The following is a 19,717-nucleotide window of genomic DNA, read 5'->3' on the forward strand; positions in this document are numbered from 1 at the left end:
GATAAATAAATAAATAAACAAAAATAGCACTTTTGGAATATTTTCCATATTAACACCGGTTAATTAAAATCCGTGATTGCGCAGCAAGATTATACGCCGCGAAACGTAAATATTTTGACATATAATTTTAGGTGTTCACGGATGTTGCATTGTGATCGCGAATACGATAAACAACCATGGCGAGAAATTGTTATCACGTCGCTTATTAGCACGTCAATAGTTATTTGTGATTAAGCTACTGGTCCTCTCTCCATCCGCATTTAGAACTCTTTTCCAGTAAAACTTACCTTTAATACTTAGCATAATCTTTAATTCTCAAAAAAATTCCTACCATACTCTGTGACATTGCTTGGTTATATACTATTTTACGTACGTAGCTCAATCAGATGGAAATCGACGTCAATTAAAAGTCTTTAAGTAACTTGACCAATCACAATGGAAGCGGACCGCGATAGTAAACTCCCGCATGCGGATTGGAAAGTTAAGTTTATTGTTGTCACGTGGGCAAACGCTAAACGTCAAAGTGACAAAGTCAACGTAAGTGAAAGTTTATCGTTTATTTTGCACTTTTCAATGCATCCTTTCCTTCCGGGGTAGGTTTTTTTTGTCGTTTTATTCAAGCGTACATTCATTAAATATATTATTCTTGTTTTTAAGAGCCAAAATCACTCGCAAACGAGTGGAGGCGTATTAAAAAAAATGCATCCTTAAAAATTTAATTCGGTAATCCCCAATCGACAAATTTAAGTTGACGTTCCATGGGAATCGGTAAAACGATAAACAATCGCGGTTAGAAACTTTTATCTAGTTGGTTATTACCGACAGTAGACCACATTGTGATTTATCCACTGGGAAGCGATAACATCCTACCAATACCGATGTAAATATATGAAATGGATTAAGAATAATAAATTGTATATATTTTTTATTAATATCCCTACAGAGATGAGGTAGATTTTTTTCAAATTCAGGATTATGGATATTCGAGCGTTTACAGGGCTTATGACCTGTCATTGGCTGGGTTAAGTGGCCACTTTACGTATTACAACATTCCCCATTCCGCTTATTAGCGAATATCGACACAGGTAACATTTTTTTAATTTTTTTTTTTTGATTTTTGTATATATGTTATTAAATGAGAAACCATTCACTAGCGTGTTGGAGCGCCATCTATGTATTGATATTGAAGTTAAGTATTTTTAATTAGCATATTACTTTATTTTATGTATTTAAGACTCTTCCGAGTTAAATTAAGTACTAGTAATCGCCTGCAGATGACTCTGCAATTTATTTATACTTATATTTTGACCAGATCTTATTACACAACATTATTTTTGGTACGTGTATTTTGTACATACACAAATCTGGATTTCTCCCAAGGGGGAGTAGGTATATATTTTTTAATAATATCCCTACCTCTCATCTCTATGAGGTAGAATTTTTTCAAAATTTTTTCGAATTTTTTGAAAAAATTCTACCTCATCTCTGTAGGGATATTAATAAAAAATATATACCTACTCCCCCTTGGGAGAAATCCAGATTTGTGTATGTACAAAATACACGTACCAAAAATAATGTTGTCTAATATATTGTATTTTCGAAATTAATCCGAATATTGTGGAGAAATGTTTTCATACATAAATGTAAAAAATAAATTTAATAAAAATACGTCGCTAGAAAAACGCAACATGTTTGGCCTTGCCAGTTGTGATGTCAAGATTTGTGACAATGTTCTAAACAAATTTGAATGGGCAGGAACAAATAAACTTGAATCGTGACGTATAAGGGGCGTGGCCAATGAAATGACCGTTTTTGTGGGAATCCAAAATTACAAATTTAAAAAAAAATCGTCACTATTTTTTTAATATTTTTTTTTACTGCACAGTATTTGATAGACCTTTATTACTTTAAAAATGTTTTTAAAAAACGTACGAAGATACATAATCTATACCTTCACTCTTTTAAATGCTAAAATGCACTATGAATGTTGGAATAATTTAAATTTTAAGCGCGTCAGTATGCTGAATAGAATTTTCGACTATGACTGCAAATGTAATATTTATCAAGAAAAAGCACTTTATATATCTTTTAAAATTTAAGCAGATAATTACAGTGATTTATTTTAATACGGTGTTTGCTGACTACTACACGTGTGAGGATGATTATTTAAAAATTTCGGCCCGTTACTCGGAGGACAATTGGCAATCTGGCCCAGACTACAAAAAGGTTTACTTTGCTTGATCTAGACCATATTCCTGCATGCTGAAAAGAGTTTCCCAGTCTCAATTCAGACATCTATCTACTAAATTAATTTAATGAATAAACATTCAAGTAAATTACTGAAATTCCTAACAATAACTCAGAAAACAACGTTCGTTAAAAACGTTATACTGAAAGAAGGAAAAAACGAGTTAGATTCTTTATAATTACTTTGCTTTGAGGCGTAAAATAATTGCAAAAATCTATTATCCATAAAGCAAAATCCCACAAGTTGTTTGAGCTCTTTCAATTAAACTTCTAACTATGAACATTTTCACTCGACACCATTAAACATTCCCTGTTTGTATAAAGTTCTTTTGAATATTAAATCAACTCCGTCAGATGATCCTTCTGATCCTTCTTAAAGTATAAGATATTTCTTAGCGTTGTTTTTAAATTGCTTTTGGTAAAGCATACAAAATATACATAGGTATAATTGTTTCGCGTTGACAGAATGCCTTCAAAAGTCTATAAGGACTGAAGTCAATTTTTAATTATCTAGTAGATTCAGAAACTGCCAAGTTGAAGAATTAAACGCAATTGATTTTTTTAATGAATGACACAAAAAAACCCTTACGGTAACATAAATGAAATAAAATTTTGAAAATAGCAACCAAAATTGAAATATTTGGGTGAACTATAAAAACGCTAATATTTATTTTTAAAAAGTAAAAAAATATATAATTATTATTGAACATTAGTTTATATTATTATCATACTAGTGGACCCAACAGATGTTGTCCTGCCCGAACGTTGGCTTGCCTGCTATCATCTTGGAAAAATACTTTTCATCTAGGTACTTGTTTGTGATAAAATTTCAAAACTAAAAATTTTTGATATTCAAAAAATTTTGAATTTATATAGGTACTTGTTTATGGTTGAATTCCAAAACATAAAATAAATATTTTTTCAAATATGGCATTCTTTTTGCAAACGTCAAACTCCGGTCGTCTCACCAACAAAGTGGTGTACTTATGTAGGAATACGATTTTTAAAAATGTACTGAATTTAATATTATATTAGTGTTACCAAAAATCAAATAAAAAGAAATGAATGGGTGAAAATTATAAGGAATTTAAGGAAAGAATCTGATTGAGATCCACAAAAAACAAATGCTGTTTGTAAACATTCAAAAACAAACTTTTTTTATAAATAAAAAAACGACATCTTCCCATTTTTTTGCAAATGCATTCTCCTCGAATGCAACCCGGGTAGATCGATGAATAAAACATTTATGCTCCTAATTTTTTTTACATATTCGATTGAAGATTTTAATATCTACGAACACGCACAGCGTAAAGATCTATATTTCTCTTAAAACCGCACGTAAATCGGTTTAGCCGTTTAGGAGAAGTACGGTGACATCACAAGTACAGAGTAATTATATAAATAAAGATAGTAATGGTATAGATTTGTAATAAGAAAATGTACAAAAATGTAAATAAAAAAATGCAGTTTTTAAAAATATTTATTTATTCATTCGTGCAAATATGCTTAATACAAAAAACGTATTTAATTAAAACGTAAACGTAAACGTAATTAACACATTACAACAGAGATGAAGAACGTTTTAGAGAAGGTAATATAGAAGTCTAGGCATCTACAGGGCATTTTGAGTAACCACTTTACTCACTGTGTAACATTCTCCATTCTACCCATATTCATCATCATTCCTTTTTCGCACCTAATGGGGTATTGGTACACCAATCGCAGCGTATCTTGATCATTTTTGTTACACAAAGATAAGGTAATCAGTCTTACGCTTCAGATACCAGTCTAGGGACTATGAAATATTTTAGTTGAAAAACACCATTTTAAGTAATATTTTATATCAACCATGTTGGGAATCAAACCCTAAACCACTTGCACGGTAGGCAAATGCGCTGACCATTACACCACGAGGCCCATATTTGAACATCTATATTCCTTCAATCATTTCGTCTGTTGATGTTTGTTAAGTTAAAGAGCTGAAACCTTCATTCTTCTATATTATCTTCTCTAAAATGTTCTTATCTCTGTTGTTATTCGTTAATATCAACAGATCCCCAGGGAGTTGAATCCAGTCTATGTCTACAATAATTTGGACGAACTCAAAATATTGTTGACGTATCCCTAAATTTACGAGGCCAAGAGCCCTGTATTGAGTTGAGATACAACATAATGGAAAGTGGCAACATGCATTCATAAAAATTACCGTGAAAATATATATTTCAGTAAACATCAGGACAACACGCTTAATAGTATATAATTCCTCGCAGGTAGCAGTCTCCTGTAATGGCTTCTTCCCTTAAAAAATATAAAAAAACATGGTCGGTTGGTAATCAAATCAATAATTTACGATTATGACAAACTGTTTTTATTTTGGTTTTATTTGTAAAATGAATAGCCAAAAAGTAAGTGCTTCAAACATTAATTAAAAATAATTTTGAACTTTTGTTAAAGACACATTTTTTTTATCTAATCAAAAAAGTCAAACACTTTTTAAAGCATTTTTATATTTAAATATATGGAAGAATTTTGTACTTAACGTTTTTATATCTCTAGTTGACAAGGCGTTGATAAAAGACAATTGATTAAAAATATTTTTTCTCGAGAAGGAATAATGATTCTTCGTTCACGGATTTAAATCGAGAAAGGATGCTGATATGATGAATCTCTCAGAAAATGCGAGGGAGAGACATTATTCCAGGAAATGTTGTTTACGATCCAAGACGTATGTTTTAACCCTTTATAGGTTGCTTGCAAGTATTCGAGGTTTGATAAAAATAAAAAAAAAGAATTTTGAAATAAAATGCAGAATGAGAAAGGTCAGTGTTTTTTCTGTGTTAATTTTTTTTAATAGACTATTAAACTAAGCTAAAATTTTCATTTTTCATTTTTGATATTTTTTTATTTATAAATCATATCACACTAAGTATTTTACAAGTATAGTACGTTGAATTAAATTCTCAAGAGTTACAACAACTTAATTCGGGACATAAATAATATTAAAATTAAAAAAATAACACATATTAAGAACAACGTTTTGTGGTTTTAGTATATTTTTTTAATTGAAAATGATTATTGATGTATTTCTTAGCCTTTATTGTAAAAAAACTTTAAATATATATATTTCAAGTAAACTTTTCAAAAATAAAATATTTAACAATATTTTGAGTATTTCCAAATGTTTTTAGACAACGCTCGATTCAACTTCCTGGGAGTCATTACGTTTTAAATCAATTGCAGTTGAGAGAAAAAACACCTTTAAGAAAGTAATAAGGAAGTTCAGGCATTTGCAGGGCTTATGGCCTGTCAATGGCTGGCTTTAATAGCCACTCGGAAGAGTTGTGGAAATTAAGATATTTGAATGTAGGCAGAAAGGCGAATGTTACACAACTTGTAAAGTCACCACTAAAACCAGCCAATGACATAGTCATAAGCTTTGTTAACACCCAAACTTCCATATTCTCTTCTTAAAAATAATTTCTTTATCTCATAAAATAAATTGGATTCAAAATCTAAATCTTAAGGTGATTCTAAACAAAACATGAAATTAATTATTCATCGATGGCGCTTTTATAATTTTTAATTGAAAAATGATATTTTTTTTAAAATTGGATTGCGGAAACTTTACACTGATTGTAAAAAGAACCAAAACAATAAGGGAACTTATCCTATTTTTTGTTTTGTACCTACACCATTTTGTAAAAAGGACCAAAATTATATTGTTATGGTATTTGTTACAATAAATATACAGTCAAGTTTCCGCAAACTAAGTTTTGTAATATTTCCATTGAAAATAAACGTAAAAATAGCATTTTTCAATAAAATATAATTAAAGCGTCATCTATGAATGATAAGTTTCATATTTTCGTTTAGAATTACCTTAAATAGCGGTTATTTTATGTAATTAAAATTATTAAAAATCATTAGTTTTTGAATTTATAACCTGCACATTTTAATATATTACTGCTGGATATTGTAAGGATAGTAATTGCATTTCCAATGACATAATATGAAATGCATTTTGAAAATACAACCAAAACTTTAGAGAAGGAACTATTGTGTTAATTTAATTTTACCTGGAACATTCCACTGAAATGAAAAGCGCTTCCAGCTATTCACATTAAGTTTAACTGTATAAACCTTAGAACTTGTGACGCGGTAGAATAATCATTATTTTGTTGCAGGTACCGTGTCGCATTTCGTGAGACATTATGTTGCAAGAGGAAACACCACAACGGGATCGGATTCTCCCGGGAACAATCCAGTTTCAGGGAGACCACAATAGCAGTCAGCGGAGAAGGAAGCCACCACGTGAGGGTCAGATCTTTCTCATCAGAACCTCTTCACAGATCTAACACCACTTCTCGCCTTTCTAGACACAGCACCTTATCGAGCACTCTCTCCAAAGATTACAACCTAAACCACAACACCAAAACAAGGTGGAGCGACAACAATCAAAGCGGCAAGAAATGGAACAACAATGAAGTCTCCAGGGGAAGAAAATCGGCGAATCAGAGCCCCTTCAAAGGAATGTTCTCGAACTTCGAAGCGAACGAATCCAGGAGCAGAGAAATCTCGCTCGAAACAGAAACAAACAATTTGCTAAATGCGAACAGAGAACACTTCGAAATGGACAACATCAAAAGATACAATAACACTTTAAAGGTCGAAAGCAACAATTGTCGCTTGCCCGATTCGAGGAGCGATTCCCAGCTGAACATAAACAGCACAAATGAGCTCACGTTTCCTCAGTCCGTACAGCAAAATCGTGTCTCAATGAATCCAAAAATAGCCGCAGATCCTGATACAATTCAAATTGTGGCGTCAACCAAGGGACCAAACGGCCTGAAATTTTACTCGAATAATACCACTAAATCTCTAGGCTTTGCTAGCAGTGTTGTGAGGCCGCAGGACGAACCGTACATCGAAGACATCAGTGAAGGATGCATAAAAATGAAAGATATTAATGATGCTTCTGAAACTCGTATTTAGGCCAAAGACTTAGAAATCATTTTAAAGTTATTACTGATCTGATTGTCATAAAATCTAGATAATTGAGTATAAGTAGTTTTTTTAATATTACGAATAATTCATTATCTTGTATATAATTATTATATTATGTTGAAATCTTGAATTTAATTTGAACAAACTAGGTATATAAAAAAAAATTTAGAAAATTATCTCAAATAAATATTTACACACGATGTTTTGGGTTTGTCCAAATCCAGGCTGGATTTCCTAAAATTTAAACTATTTAGATCTCAATTTATTGCAACTGAGAGAGAAAACATTTTTAAGAAGGGAATATGGAAGTCTAGGCATTTAGAGGGCTTGTGACATGTCATCGACTGGTTTAAGTGGCCACTTTACACACTTTGCATACGCAACATTCATACTTCAAAAAAGTCGAGTCTAGTCGAGGAAATTTCGATGTTTAAACATAGGTGGAATGCTGAATGTTGCACCGCTTGTAAAATGGCCACTTAAACCAGTCATGGTCATAAGCCATAGGTAGCCCTGTGAATGCCTAGAATTTAATATTATTTTCGCAAAAAAAAATTCCCTCGAAACAGTAATAAATTCCGATCTAAATATTAAAAATATGTGTAAAATCAATCAATTATGCTAATCTCTAACGCTTTGCATAAAGACTTAAACATTGGCTTTTAGCGTATTTAAGTATTGAGTATTTGGGTCACACCATTTCACTTTTCAAGTTTTATTGTTGGGCATCTGAGATTTAAAAAAATATGTATACGTGCTATCATTTTTTTTTATTCCTAAAATAAATAAAAAAAACTCATGCGTACATTTTTTTTATATTACTCAAAGATTATTTTACAAATTAATTTTTCAAATTACTCAAGAATTACTTAACAAATTACTAAAAAAGGTAATTTTATAGCATTGTTTCGAAAATCATTTTCATTTCTTCATTGGTAAACGAGATGCATTGCAATTCGATCATCTACTCGAAAGTAAGGTACTCAGTCTTACGCTTTAGGTGCCAGTCCAGGAACAATATTCATTAAATATTCTCCATTCTATGTCAATTGCATAAATCATATTAAATCAGTCCAACATCGCTTGCTTCGAAAAGTAGCGTGGATGCTTGGACTAGAGAGAGATAATTATTTTTATGCTGATATAGAGTCAATGTTAAATATTTCTAGTCTACAAAAACGTAGAACTAATATTGATTCCATATATATGTTCGGCATACTAAATGGTATAATCGATGTTCTATCATTACTGGGACAAATAAAATTTCATATTCCGACTCGTAGGTTTAGAAACAATGAAGTACTGTTCATCGATCAGCATAGAACAAATTATGGCCTTAATTCTCCAATGACCTGTCTTTGTCTATTGTTAACTCAAGACATGATCTGGACTTTCTTAGTTTAAGTTTACAGTGATTTAAACGAGCACTAAATAAATACTCCAGATCTTGTTTTGATGTCCCTTATGTTTGTCAATGCTTCTTTTTTTTTTTTTTTATGTTTTCAACTATTCTTTTATTGTAATATTTAAACCCTATAAATTGTATAAATGGACAATGTCCGTTAGTAAATGAACAAATTAGCTCAGTTCAAAAACCTTTAAAATCAATATTTCACGTCCGCCTTGTCAGTAATCGAAACTAAGACCTCAAGAATAGTAGGTGAACACGTCAACCACTACACAATGAAGCGGACTTATCTCCACCCAATTTTATCCAGTTATAATTTTTGCCTGACAGCAGCCATCGAGTCGAAAGCATGGGTCCCGGTTTCAGGTTCTGTTTCACACTCAGAACTGTATTTTTCATCCACCTGGGCACGAATGATAACAAAATTAACTAATTATTTCAAATTTGTGTGATCGCATTGTCCAGGGTTCGCGACGTGGACGCTAACGAGTTGGACTAGTCAGTAGTGTTGCCGGTGGAATGCAACTGGGCGTTCGTAGCATTTTATAGAATCACACCCGCCAGCAAGATGAGACTCACTGCAACCCTAATAACAGGTCGAACCCCTGCGTGATCACAGCAGATAACGAAAGGATAAAGGGCGAGTTTCTGGCGCATAAAAATCAAAACCAACCAGCTAAGAGAAGGTAACTCTGACAGAAAAATCCACCAAAGAAGGCAACGGAAAACCACTCTGGTCATCTTTTCCCAGGAATTACTATGGCGAGGACTTGCAATAAGCAGTTGTCCTGGCTGCGGAATATAAGAGTAGTGCAGGACCAAGATGCTTTCGCTGTGGTGATCGCCAACGTCAGGGGGACCTGACAAGGTACCGTAAGAAGAATTCAACATTTATGCCAAATTGTTTCTGATAAACTCATTTTTTGTATCATTTTCTCACGAATAGACTCCTTTATATGTCGGGTGTATTTTTCCTTAATCTATAGTAATTTTATTTATATTCAAAAAATCAATTTATAATTACTGTAATCATGGCAAGTAACAGTTAAAATTGAACAACGAAGATAATATCGTAATCTAAATTAGGTATATTGTAGAAATAAACTGCTAAAAAAATAATGAAACGGAAATCTCAAAGTGCGGCCCTAAGAAACTTCTTTTTAAAATTGCTTCATCGATATAGAATTTAAGTTGTGATAGTTTTTATGATGTCATATCCTGTCTGTGTTTTTATAACTATAAATAAAAAATTGCGTTTCTTGATTCTTCGTGTTAATATGTTAAAAACAAAATGTAAAAAAATTATGACTTTAATATTAAAATCCAAAATAATTGTATTTGATGTAATCACATGATATTAGATGTTCAACATTTTTGCTGTATAAAATATACATTTAATTTTTTATTGCTCCAATTATTTCTTTTTGTTTTTTTTCTAGTTTTGTACATATTCTTAACTGCAATACCACATTCCATTTTTCATATAATATTATTCTATGAGATAATGTATGAAAAAATATTTAAAAGCCCTTCTTACTGGGATAACCAGTTTAACTCAGAGTTTATGTATTTTCTTTGTTTACACGTTCTACTTTGTTTTATAAGTATTGTTGAGTCAAATTTTTATTTATTTTTCGAAAACTATACAATAGAAAGAACTATGGTTTTCATTCCCCTATAACCAGAGTTCTTAGGTCAACCAACAAACATACCAGTCTTGATTTCTTTGATAACAAGTTGTCTTCTTTCAAAAGATCCCTGAATCAAATTCAATTATAAACACCTCTCTCCCGCTTCCACTCCCACCGAGTCTACTATATACCATTATGTATTTCTACTTTCCTTTATAATAATTTTCTATGTATAAATATGTCCTAAAAAATGCCCACTGGGCTTGTATATTAATAAATAAATAATGAAAATGTTCAATGTTTTTAAAATAATTTGTTAATTGACTACCAAATCAATCAATCAATCAGCGCTTTGATTTTACAAAGTTTTGTGGTTTTGAAATTACTACACCTGTGACGTCACGAGTTCTGCTGATTGGAGGGTTACTTTTCAGGAAACACTTTCATTGGTTGATTCGGAAGAACTAGTGAAGTCGTTCAAAGTAGTTAATTTTTTTGATTTTTTAAAGCATTTTCGAAAAACTTCGTCGTACAATGAAATGCACTATTTTTTACCGCGTGAAAAAAAACATTTTTTTAAATCCAATTTCCCAAAGCACTAAATTTTCTCATTATTCAAATTTATTTCAGATATGCATGACCATTTAATTATCTCATTTAATCGTGCATAGTCCACCAGACCATTTTTGTTAAATGGAAGGTAAGGTGATCAGACTGTAATCTTTATCAGTCTTACTCTTCGCGCGCCAGTCAAGTAAACATTAAAATATTGCAGTGTGGGTTCCGTATTTAAGGTGGTTCTAAATGAAAATACGGAGCTAATTATTCATAGATGGCGCTCTTATAATTTTTTGTTGAAAAATTGTATTTTTACATTTATTTTCAACGGAAATTAGACAAAACTTGGTTTGCGGAAATTTAACACTATGTTAAAGTAACAAATTCCATAACAATATGATGTAGGTTCTTTTCACAAAATGGTGCATAAAACAAAAAAATAGATTATTTGAGTTGATTAAAACAAAAAATGAGATATTATGATGAGATATCTCATTTGTCAAAAGGACCTACATAATATTGTTATGGTATTTGTTTCAATCATTACAGCGTATCGTTTTCTTATACCAGTTTGTTTAATCAAAAATGTTTTAAATATGTTCAAATGTTTGTAGACAAGCTGGATCTCTTCCCTGGGGAGTTATTAAGATCTCGCTTACTTACAGGCATGATGGTTTGTTCGTTTGATTGTGATAATTTACCATATACAATATATCAAACGAAATAACTTTTTACAATAAATATCTGAAGCACGAATTTTATAGTTATTCATTTTAAGAAAATAAATATAAAAAACTTGTTTTTAACCACTTATTTTTATTTTTTCCACCGACCGGTTTCAAAGCCACACAACAAGGTATACGTAAATAATGAATCTTATCCTATTTTATTTTGCTAGTGATTATTATTATTATTATAGATAATTTATAAAGCGCCATTTTCGTAATATAATTCCTCAAGGGCGCTTTACAAAATGATTAAATAAAGATATAAATTTAATTTAAACTTTTTAATCTAAGGAAAATATTGTACTTCGTCACCACATGCTAAGGATTTATTCAATTTTATTTTTATTTTTATTTATTTTAATAGTATAATTATACATTTTTGATTCTTCAGAAACATCACTTCACTCACACAGTTTTGGACCTCTGCTGAGAGAGCATTCCATGCCGGGGGTTGCGACTGCAAATGCGCTTTCTCCAAATTTAGTGCGCTGTTTGCGTAGAGGTATAATAACTTTTCTTTTCGACGTAGATGTAGCTGATCTAAGCGTAAGACGTCTGTTAGCTAGTTTATCTGGAATACTAAAAGTTAAGTCTTTTTGTCATGTTGTTCTCGTAAAAATGGAAATAGTAAAGTGAGATGGATAAGTTTTTAAAATATTTTTTTGAAAAAATAAATATATACGCAACTATTATGGGGAGCAGGATATCAAAATGACATAAACAGACTACAAAGACAACAAAATAAAATATTAAAGTTAGTATATGACCTTCCCTATTTAACTGCAACTAGAGAACTTTTTAAACAAACTAAGCAATTAAATATAACTGAACTCTTTCAACTAGAATCATTAAAATTTATCCATAAATTAGCCACTAATGTAATTGTAGACGAAGAACTAAAACTAATAAAAAATTGTAGTCAACATGGACATAATACGAGAATATCAGACAAATACCATATACAACTTTTTAAAACAAGACAAGGACAATCAAGACTAATGAACCAGGGACTGAAATTATACAATAAACTACCAGACAAAACTAAACAAAAGACTCAGACAAACTTTACAAAAGATGTAAAAAATATTATTTTAAACAACAGAGTATAAATGAAAAATGTATGTATTATTTTATGTAAAATTAATGTCATAATCCGTAAGGGTTTATAAATAAATTTTCAAATAAAAAATAAAATAAAATAAAATAAAGAATAAAAATAAAAATACCGTGACAAAAGCTAGACAGGAGTGGACGAAAGGTTTGATTATTTGCTAATTTATTATCTTTTTCTTATTTTGAATCGCTTTTTAATTTCTAAGTTGTCCAATTTGAATATTTATTTTTATTTTTTGTTACATATCTGAATAACTGTTGTCATGTAATGCAACGTCTTTTTTCTGAAGAAGATAAATTGCGGATTCCACAAAGAGCCAAGCGAGTGGAGCTTTTTCCACTAACCATGATACGGATATAATTTATCACCGCACACATCAATCCTCTAATCAACGTTGAGATTTATGTGACGTTTTGCAAAAGCGTTCCTGCACTGACATCAGAACTTTGAATTAAGCCAGCGAATTTGACAAGAAATTCCTTTGTTCTCTATGAATTCAGTTTGTATATATACGTACGTATTTACACACATTGTAACGTAGTGTATTTATTTAGATAGTTGTAAAAAATAAAACAAGTTGTAACTAAATTTATTAATATGTAATAACTTTTTTTTGTACCATATTCACCTACTCCTACTCACTCCCAATCACCTACTAAAATTGCCATAAATACCATGCTTTCTTCAGGTTCAATTACAAACAACATAATTTAAGACCCTTCTAAATCAAACCACATCCTTGTATTTTTTTTACCTAGGATTCATTAAATCTCGATTCATAAACGTCAATTAAAATATAAAAAACCTAACTATGCAATACAAAACAACTATTAGTCAATTAAATAGGACAAACGAACAAATTTTAATCAACAACACAATTGAAATCAACAAACTAGAATCAATAAATTAAAATCAATAAACACGAATTTAATAATCCAAAGAAATCTATTACCTTAGTGTGTATGAAGTTGATAAAGAAGTTGTAATTTTTGTTAATAAACCATAATAATAATTATTATTATTAATGCCAAGCCCTCTTGTCCTGCAACTATTTTCGACTCTATAGTAGCTCTTTACAAAAAGTTTTTGATTAATGATTATGAGAAAACATTATTTTTTTATGGCAAAGCCTGGATTTTAAGAGGTACTGTATTGTAGAATCGGATGCACTTTGAGAAATCTCTCTTTCTCTTAAAGTCATGAATGTTTTCATGTACATATAGCAAGTTTTCATAAATATATTGACCGTCAATATATGTAATAGAAAAGGTTCAAAACCGATTATTGCGATACTTATATCATAAAGAAAATAATGGTTTTCCTTTATTATTTCTAGCAAGGCTGCTGGACTAATCTAGCAGTATTCTAAAATACCCTCAAATCTCGTCGTCAAATTTTTCTTAGGAAATATTTCTATAAGCTGATTTCTGGAAGTGTACATAATTCAAATGTACTGAAAGTATATATAATCCAAATATACTGAAAGTGATCAGTTTGTATGTTCCCCATAATTATGCTAGAGCGCGATCTCATGCACTGTTTTACACAGCCAGAAGCCGTACAAATGCAATTCAGAATTCACCCATTAATAGAGAAATCCAATTGCTGAATACGGCTTCTGCGGATAATATGGATGATTTTTTCTGTACATATCGGCAGTTCAGCAGCTATCTGCTTTCTATTGAATAATTTCTAAACTTTCTTTACAGTCTGCATTGCGTGATGGGTTAAACAGCCCGTAAAGTAATGCAGACTACAATTGTGAAATAAATAATATTTATAACGGCATGGAATGCTCTCCCAGCAGAAATCCGAAACTGTGAGAGTGAAGTGATGTTTCGGAAGAAACTTAAAACCCACTTGTTCTCTAAATCATTTGAATAAATTCTTAGCATGTGGTGACAAAGTAATATGAAAAAGTACATTTTTTTTCTTAAATTAAAAAGTTAAAATTAAATTTTTGTCTTTATATAATCACTTTATAAAGCGCTCTTGAGGTATTATATTACGAAAATGGCGCTATATAAGTTATCCATAATTATAATTATTATTATTATTATTATTATTATTATTATAATAATTATTATTATTATAAAATTGACACCGTGATTGTAGAGTGGACCTGGTTGAGGGAGAAGAAAGGGGTAAGAAACTGGGTGTTTATCTGTGCATTTATTAGAAATGAGAAAAGCTGTAAATAATAATTAAAATATTATTAATAATCAAATAAATTGTCTTCACATAAACCCCCAGTTTTTACCCGCTCCCTTCTCGCTTAGCCACACCCACTCTTTCCTTACTGTAAAATAAATATATCTAAATTATGTTACCAAATTAGAACATTTCTTACTATAAAGGACTAAAGATTTTTAAAGAGTTGCAAAAAAAATTAGAGATGCTTGGTCTATCTCATCGTTTCATAGGATAATGAACAAATATCCGTTAATAACAACATTTTTTTAAAAGAAATATCAGCGTTTTTATAATTGACCCAAATGTTTCAATTTTAGTCGACATTTTTAACGAGTTGTAAAAAACTCACAATTAGAAAATGGAAATCAAATTGGAGTAGAGTGAGGTTCGAACTTCGGACTTCTGATCCGTGAGTCCGCAACACTAGCCACGGGACCACAATCCGATTCAAATTTAATTTTCACTTATTTTTGTATTTATCGTTTATTAGTTAAGGTATAACTAGTTGTTTAAATATATATTTTGTACAACTATTTAAATGAAAACTTTACTTTGCATTACAATTCGGTGTGTGTAATACATGTGTTTTTGACTCGATGGCAACTCTCGGGTAAAAATCCTGGAAACGGAAATCAATAAAAAAAATCTGTCAGGGTTTGATTCCTGGGAGGGTCGACATTCGACAAGAAATATTTGTTTATAAGCTGGTCTTCACTGAAATATTTCATTGTCCCTGTCCAGGCACTTGAATCGTAAGACTGGTCACCTTACCTTTCTGTAACATTTGACACAATTAATTGTTTCTAAAAACAAATTATTTTTAGGATTGTATTTTTAAAATAAGTATTTATTGAGGTTTAGTTATTAACTTGGTATAAAGTTACGCCTGGACATAGTGGTAAGATAAAGACGGGAATACCATAATTACTATACTAATATAATAAGAATGGTATTCCCGTCCTTATCCTACCACTATACCTAGGCGTTATTTTATGCCAAGTTTGAAAGTAAGACTCAAAATAGTTTAATATATAATATAATACCCACATAAAGTTTAAATTGTACTTATACGAGAGTGTGAAAACAAAGCTGAGAAGATATGCAACTGTATTGTGAGCTTGTCCAAATGTTTGTAGACGAGGCTGGAAAGATTATGTAATTGTAAATTTAATGAAATCTGTGTTATAGAATAAATTGTAAAAAATGTCATAGAATAATAATTATACTTTCGACTCAATCAACATTTCGTTAATTTTATTTCAAAATTTGTGTCATCAAATGTATTGTAATTAAGCGTTAATTGTTCACGAGAGGAGAAATAAGTTTTAAAGTTTTCTGGATTTTGAGAGACATTTGAATAAAAAAAAATCAGGTTAAAAAATGTTAATTTAATCATTTAAAACTGAAGCGTTTTCGTAAAAATGGGTAGTTTTATAATATTTTAATGGTGCAACTAATTCTATCCATTTTTAGATAAAAACGCCAAAATTATTTTATTATTAATTGAAAATTTATTTATACAGCGCGGTTTTCGAAAAGTAATTTTGGCGGCCTCCGTGGTGTAATGGCTAAAACACATGACTCGTGAAGGTTCCGGGTTCGATTCCCGATGAGAGCACAAAAAATAAATGCAACTTTCTCAAGTCCAGTGCTCTAATTCAGAAATGTAGTTGGGCCTCCTGTGGCCGGCTTGTTGTGCAAAACAAAATAAAAAAATACACAATACCTCTACAAAGTGATTTTATTTAATGTTGATTTTAAGTAAAGTAATTTTTTTTAGTAAAATAATTGATTTTGAAACTACATTTTTAAAATTTATTACAATTAAGGTTTTGACTAAAGGTAGATTATAAGTTTTTTTCCGAAGTTTCACACATTTGCTGGGAAGAAATTACCTTTCATATAGCCTGTAACCACAAATGCAAGTTTTTTGTTTGAATTTTCCAATAATTGTAACATCTTAACAAATGAACGGTGCACACTTTTGCTTACTCATTTTTTTTGTGTGTCACGCCCTTAAGTTGGTAAACGCCATTGCACTAGATACCACTTTACCTAAGTCGCAGATTAACACCCCACAGATCCACTGCCCCAAAAAAAAATTTAAGTGCTTCCAAGAAAAGCTCTAAATCCACCCGAACCATTGTATGTTAAAGATAAAATAAAAAGCTCTAAATGTTTCATGTCTTTATAAACGTCGATCTAAAAAACACGAGGGTCATTTGACGGATAGCAGTCCTTCGACAGGTGGCGTTACGTGACAACAAACACCATATTGGTTTTATCATCTGCCATCCAACACATGATGCAAAACGAACAATTAGTTTGGCTTTTACGGTCGTCCCAAGAACCCAACTTGTGCGTTTTGTGGAAAATGGAAAAAGTACAATTTTGTTTAGTGATTAAGTTCCTTTACGAGAAAGGGAAAAACAATGCAGAAATCAAAGCCAAACTGGATGCTGTTTATGCCGAGTTTGCATCATTGCCGTCGGCGTTGCTAACAACAATTGAATTTTGGAAAGCTGAATTTGTTTGTGGTCGTACGAGTGTTTTTGATGATAGCCACCCAGGGCCCTTAAATATCGACACTGTACCACAAATTGTCAAAAAATTCATGATATGAGTATGGTAAACCGTCGAATTGAAATCCGTCAGATGCAAACATTTCAACTGAGTGTGTATCATGCACAAACATATTTTTTTCTATGATTTATTTTGTTGCCCTTTAAGGAATATTTTGTGTTTTTTTTAAATATTTTTTATTTCCTTTTTTAATTATTATAAAAAAAACATATTATCTATAACAATTTTTTTTTTCTTTCATAAGAACATAAGTTACACAAAAATATTATAACTGTCCACTATTTATTATAGGAGCGAAAATTCATTAACATTTTCTTGTATACCCACGAACAGGCCATGCCTTTGTGGGATTTTTTGTTTACTATTTTTCTATTCATATGTATTTCATTGCTATGTTATTATGTTTTATTATTTTAATACTCTGTTTTATTATTATATTTATGGTAAAAAAAAACAAAAAATTAAATTAAAAAAAAAATAAAAAAAAATATGGCCATGAAAAAGTTATTCGCGTGACGGGTGCTGCGTTCGCTCTCTATCGACCAAAAACGCACACATACGACGGATTCGGAGAAGCTTTTGGCAAAGAGAAAATGTGATCCGAAAAATTGTTTTGATCGATGCGTCACTGTTGATGAAGCGCGGGTCTATTACTACTCGCCAAAGACAAACGAACACTCCAAGTAGTAGAGAAAATGCAGCGAAGGTCTACCGAAGATGGCAAAGACGTTTTTTGGGATGCGAAAAGCATTATTCTTATTTATTACTTGCAAAATAACAAAATAATAACTGGAGCACATAACTACGCACCATGATTCGATCTTTTCGAGACCAAATTGAAGAAAAAATGCCCTCATTTGGCCAGCAAAAAGTTATTTTGTATTATAACAACGCACCCGCTCACAGATCGGTGGCTGTGCAGGCAAAATTGTAAACCAATTAAGCTACAAATTTATCAACCTCCTACCGTATTCACCCGATTTCCCCTTTGCGACTTCTTTCTGCTCCCAAACCTAAAATAATGGCTCGGAGGACGCCGTTTTGACCGCAACAAATATTTATTTATCTATTCATATTTTTGCATCATTAACTATGATTAACAATAAAAATAATGTGACCTCACTGGGGTTACCCGTGCCGAGGATACTTAACAATATACTTTTTTTTAAATATTTTTACGTTAAGAATAAATAATGAAGACTTAATAGAGATAATTAATAAAACTCTCAGACAGATTTGAACACTACGTATTTATGTTTATAATAATTTTATGTACATCTATACTATTTATATTACAAAACACGCAATGAAAGAACAAAAACATAACACAAGTTATACATTTGTGGAGCAGTTAATTCAATATTGGTTTGGGGGAATGAAACAATCCATTTTACTTTTACTCAGCTCCACTATCTGTTTTTTTATAGTCTTTTTGAACATTTTTTGATGAAGAGACAGACGAAACTTTACAGTATTTTAACCAAAATTTGTTTTTCGGGAGGGATGAAGAAGTTGGAAAGTCGTCTAGAAAAGTATATTGCTCTCAAAGGGGACTGTGTTAAAAAATACATGATAAAAACAAAATTGTTCGTTTTCTTACTTAGGCTAGTTTTCCGTCAAAAGATCCTCGTATATTTACTTATGTTTATTTATGCTAGCATATATTGTTTGGAACATTTTTTTATATCAACAAATTTAATCAAGTTTTTCACTAAATTTCCTCTGTTTTCCACGACATTTTTTTTTTAACCAACACCATATAAATATCAACTCTACTATATTGAGTAACTGATGGCTAAATATCTCGAAAGTAACATAATGGTATTAAAGTAAAGCTATATTGGTAATATTGAACAGTGTGCGCTGGTTGCTGACAGCTTAAATGACTTTTCCAATCGTCGTAGATGTAGCTGATCTGTACGTAAGACGTCTGTCAGCAAGTTCATCTAGAATGCATAACTCAATGCCTTAGTCCACAAACCAACAGAGTTTGCATTCAATCCTCTGTGGTACACGTAGTCAATGTAATTCCCGAAGTAGTGGAGTGGTATGACTAAACAAAGAGATTCCAAAAACAAGTCTTGCTGCGGCTAATGCAACTGGCCTTAAGGGTCAGAAACAAAATTCCGCATCATTTTAAGAAAAACAAAATTAATGATGATTTGACTGTTAATTCTATACGGATACACGGATGGTTAAAAAAAATTAAACTCAACTCAATTACATGGAAGATCTTCAATTGAAAAAAAGA

At 31.1% G+C, this 19,717-nt stretch overlaps 1 protein-coding gene across 1 annotated transcript; it reads left to right on the plus strand.

Moving 5' to 3' along the window:
• Positions 1–435: 435 nt before the first annotated feature.
• LOC148275745 (uncharacterized) lies at positions 436–10,583 on the plus strand. Its single transcript, XM_088235257.1, has 3 exons — positions 436–537; positions 4,994–5,013; positions 6,432–10,583. Exons 1-3 carry the CDS (start codon positions 436–438, stop codon positions 7,237–7,239), a joined length of 930 nt encoding a protein of 309 aa, XP_088091383.1. The 3' UTR covers positions 7,240–10,583.
• Positions 10,584–19,717: the final 9,134 nt, after the last annotated feature.

Source organism: Micrasema longulum, unplaced genomic scaffold (assembly GCF_059751315.1).
Source record: "Micrasema longulum isolate JH-2025_06_02 unplaced genomic scaffold, ASM5975131v1 h1tg001350l, whole genome shotgun sequence".
Taxonomy (NCBI): domain Eukaryota; kingdom Metazoa; phylum Arthropoda; class Insecta; order Trichoptera; family Brachycentridae; genus Micrasema; species Micrasema longulum.

What these genes read in the sequence shown, in the direction of transcription:
- LOC148275745 (XM_088235257.1), top strand. Translation starts at nt 436, where the DNA reads ATGGAAGCGGACCGCGATAGTAAACTCCCGCATGCGGATTGGAAAGTT. An exon ending in GTCAAAGTGACAAAGTCAAC is followed by an intron (nt 538 to 4,993) that starts GTAAGTGAAAGT and finishes AACCCTTTATAG; the next exon opens with GTTGCTTGCAAGTATTCGAG. An exon ending in GTTGCTTGCAAGTATTCGAG is followed by an intron (nt 5,014 to 6,431) that starts GTTTGATAAAAA and finishes ATTTTGTTGCAG; the next exon opens with GTACCGTGTCGCATTTCGTG.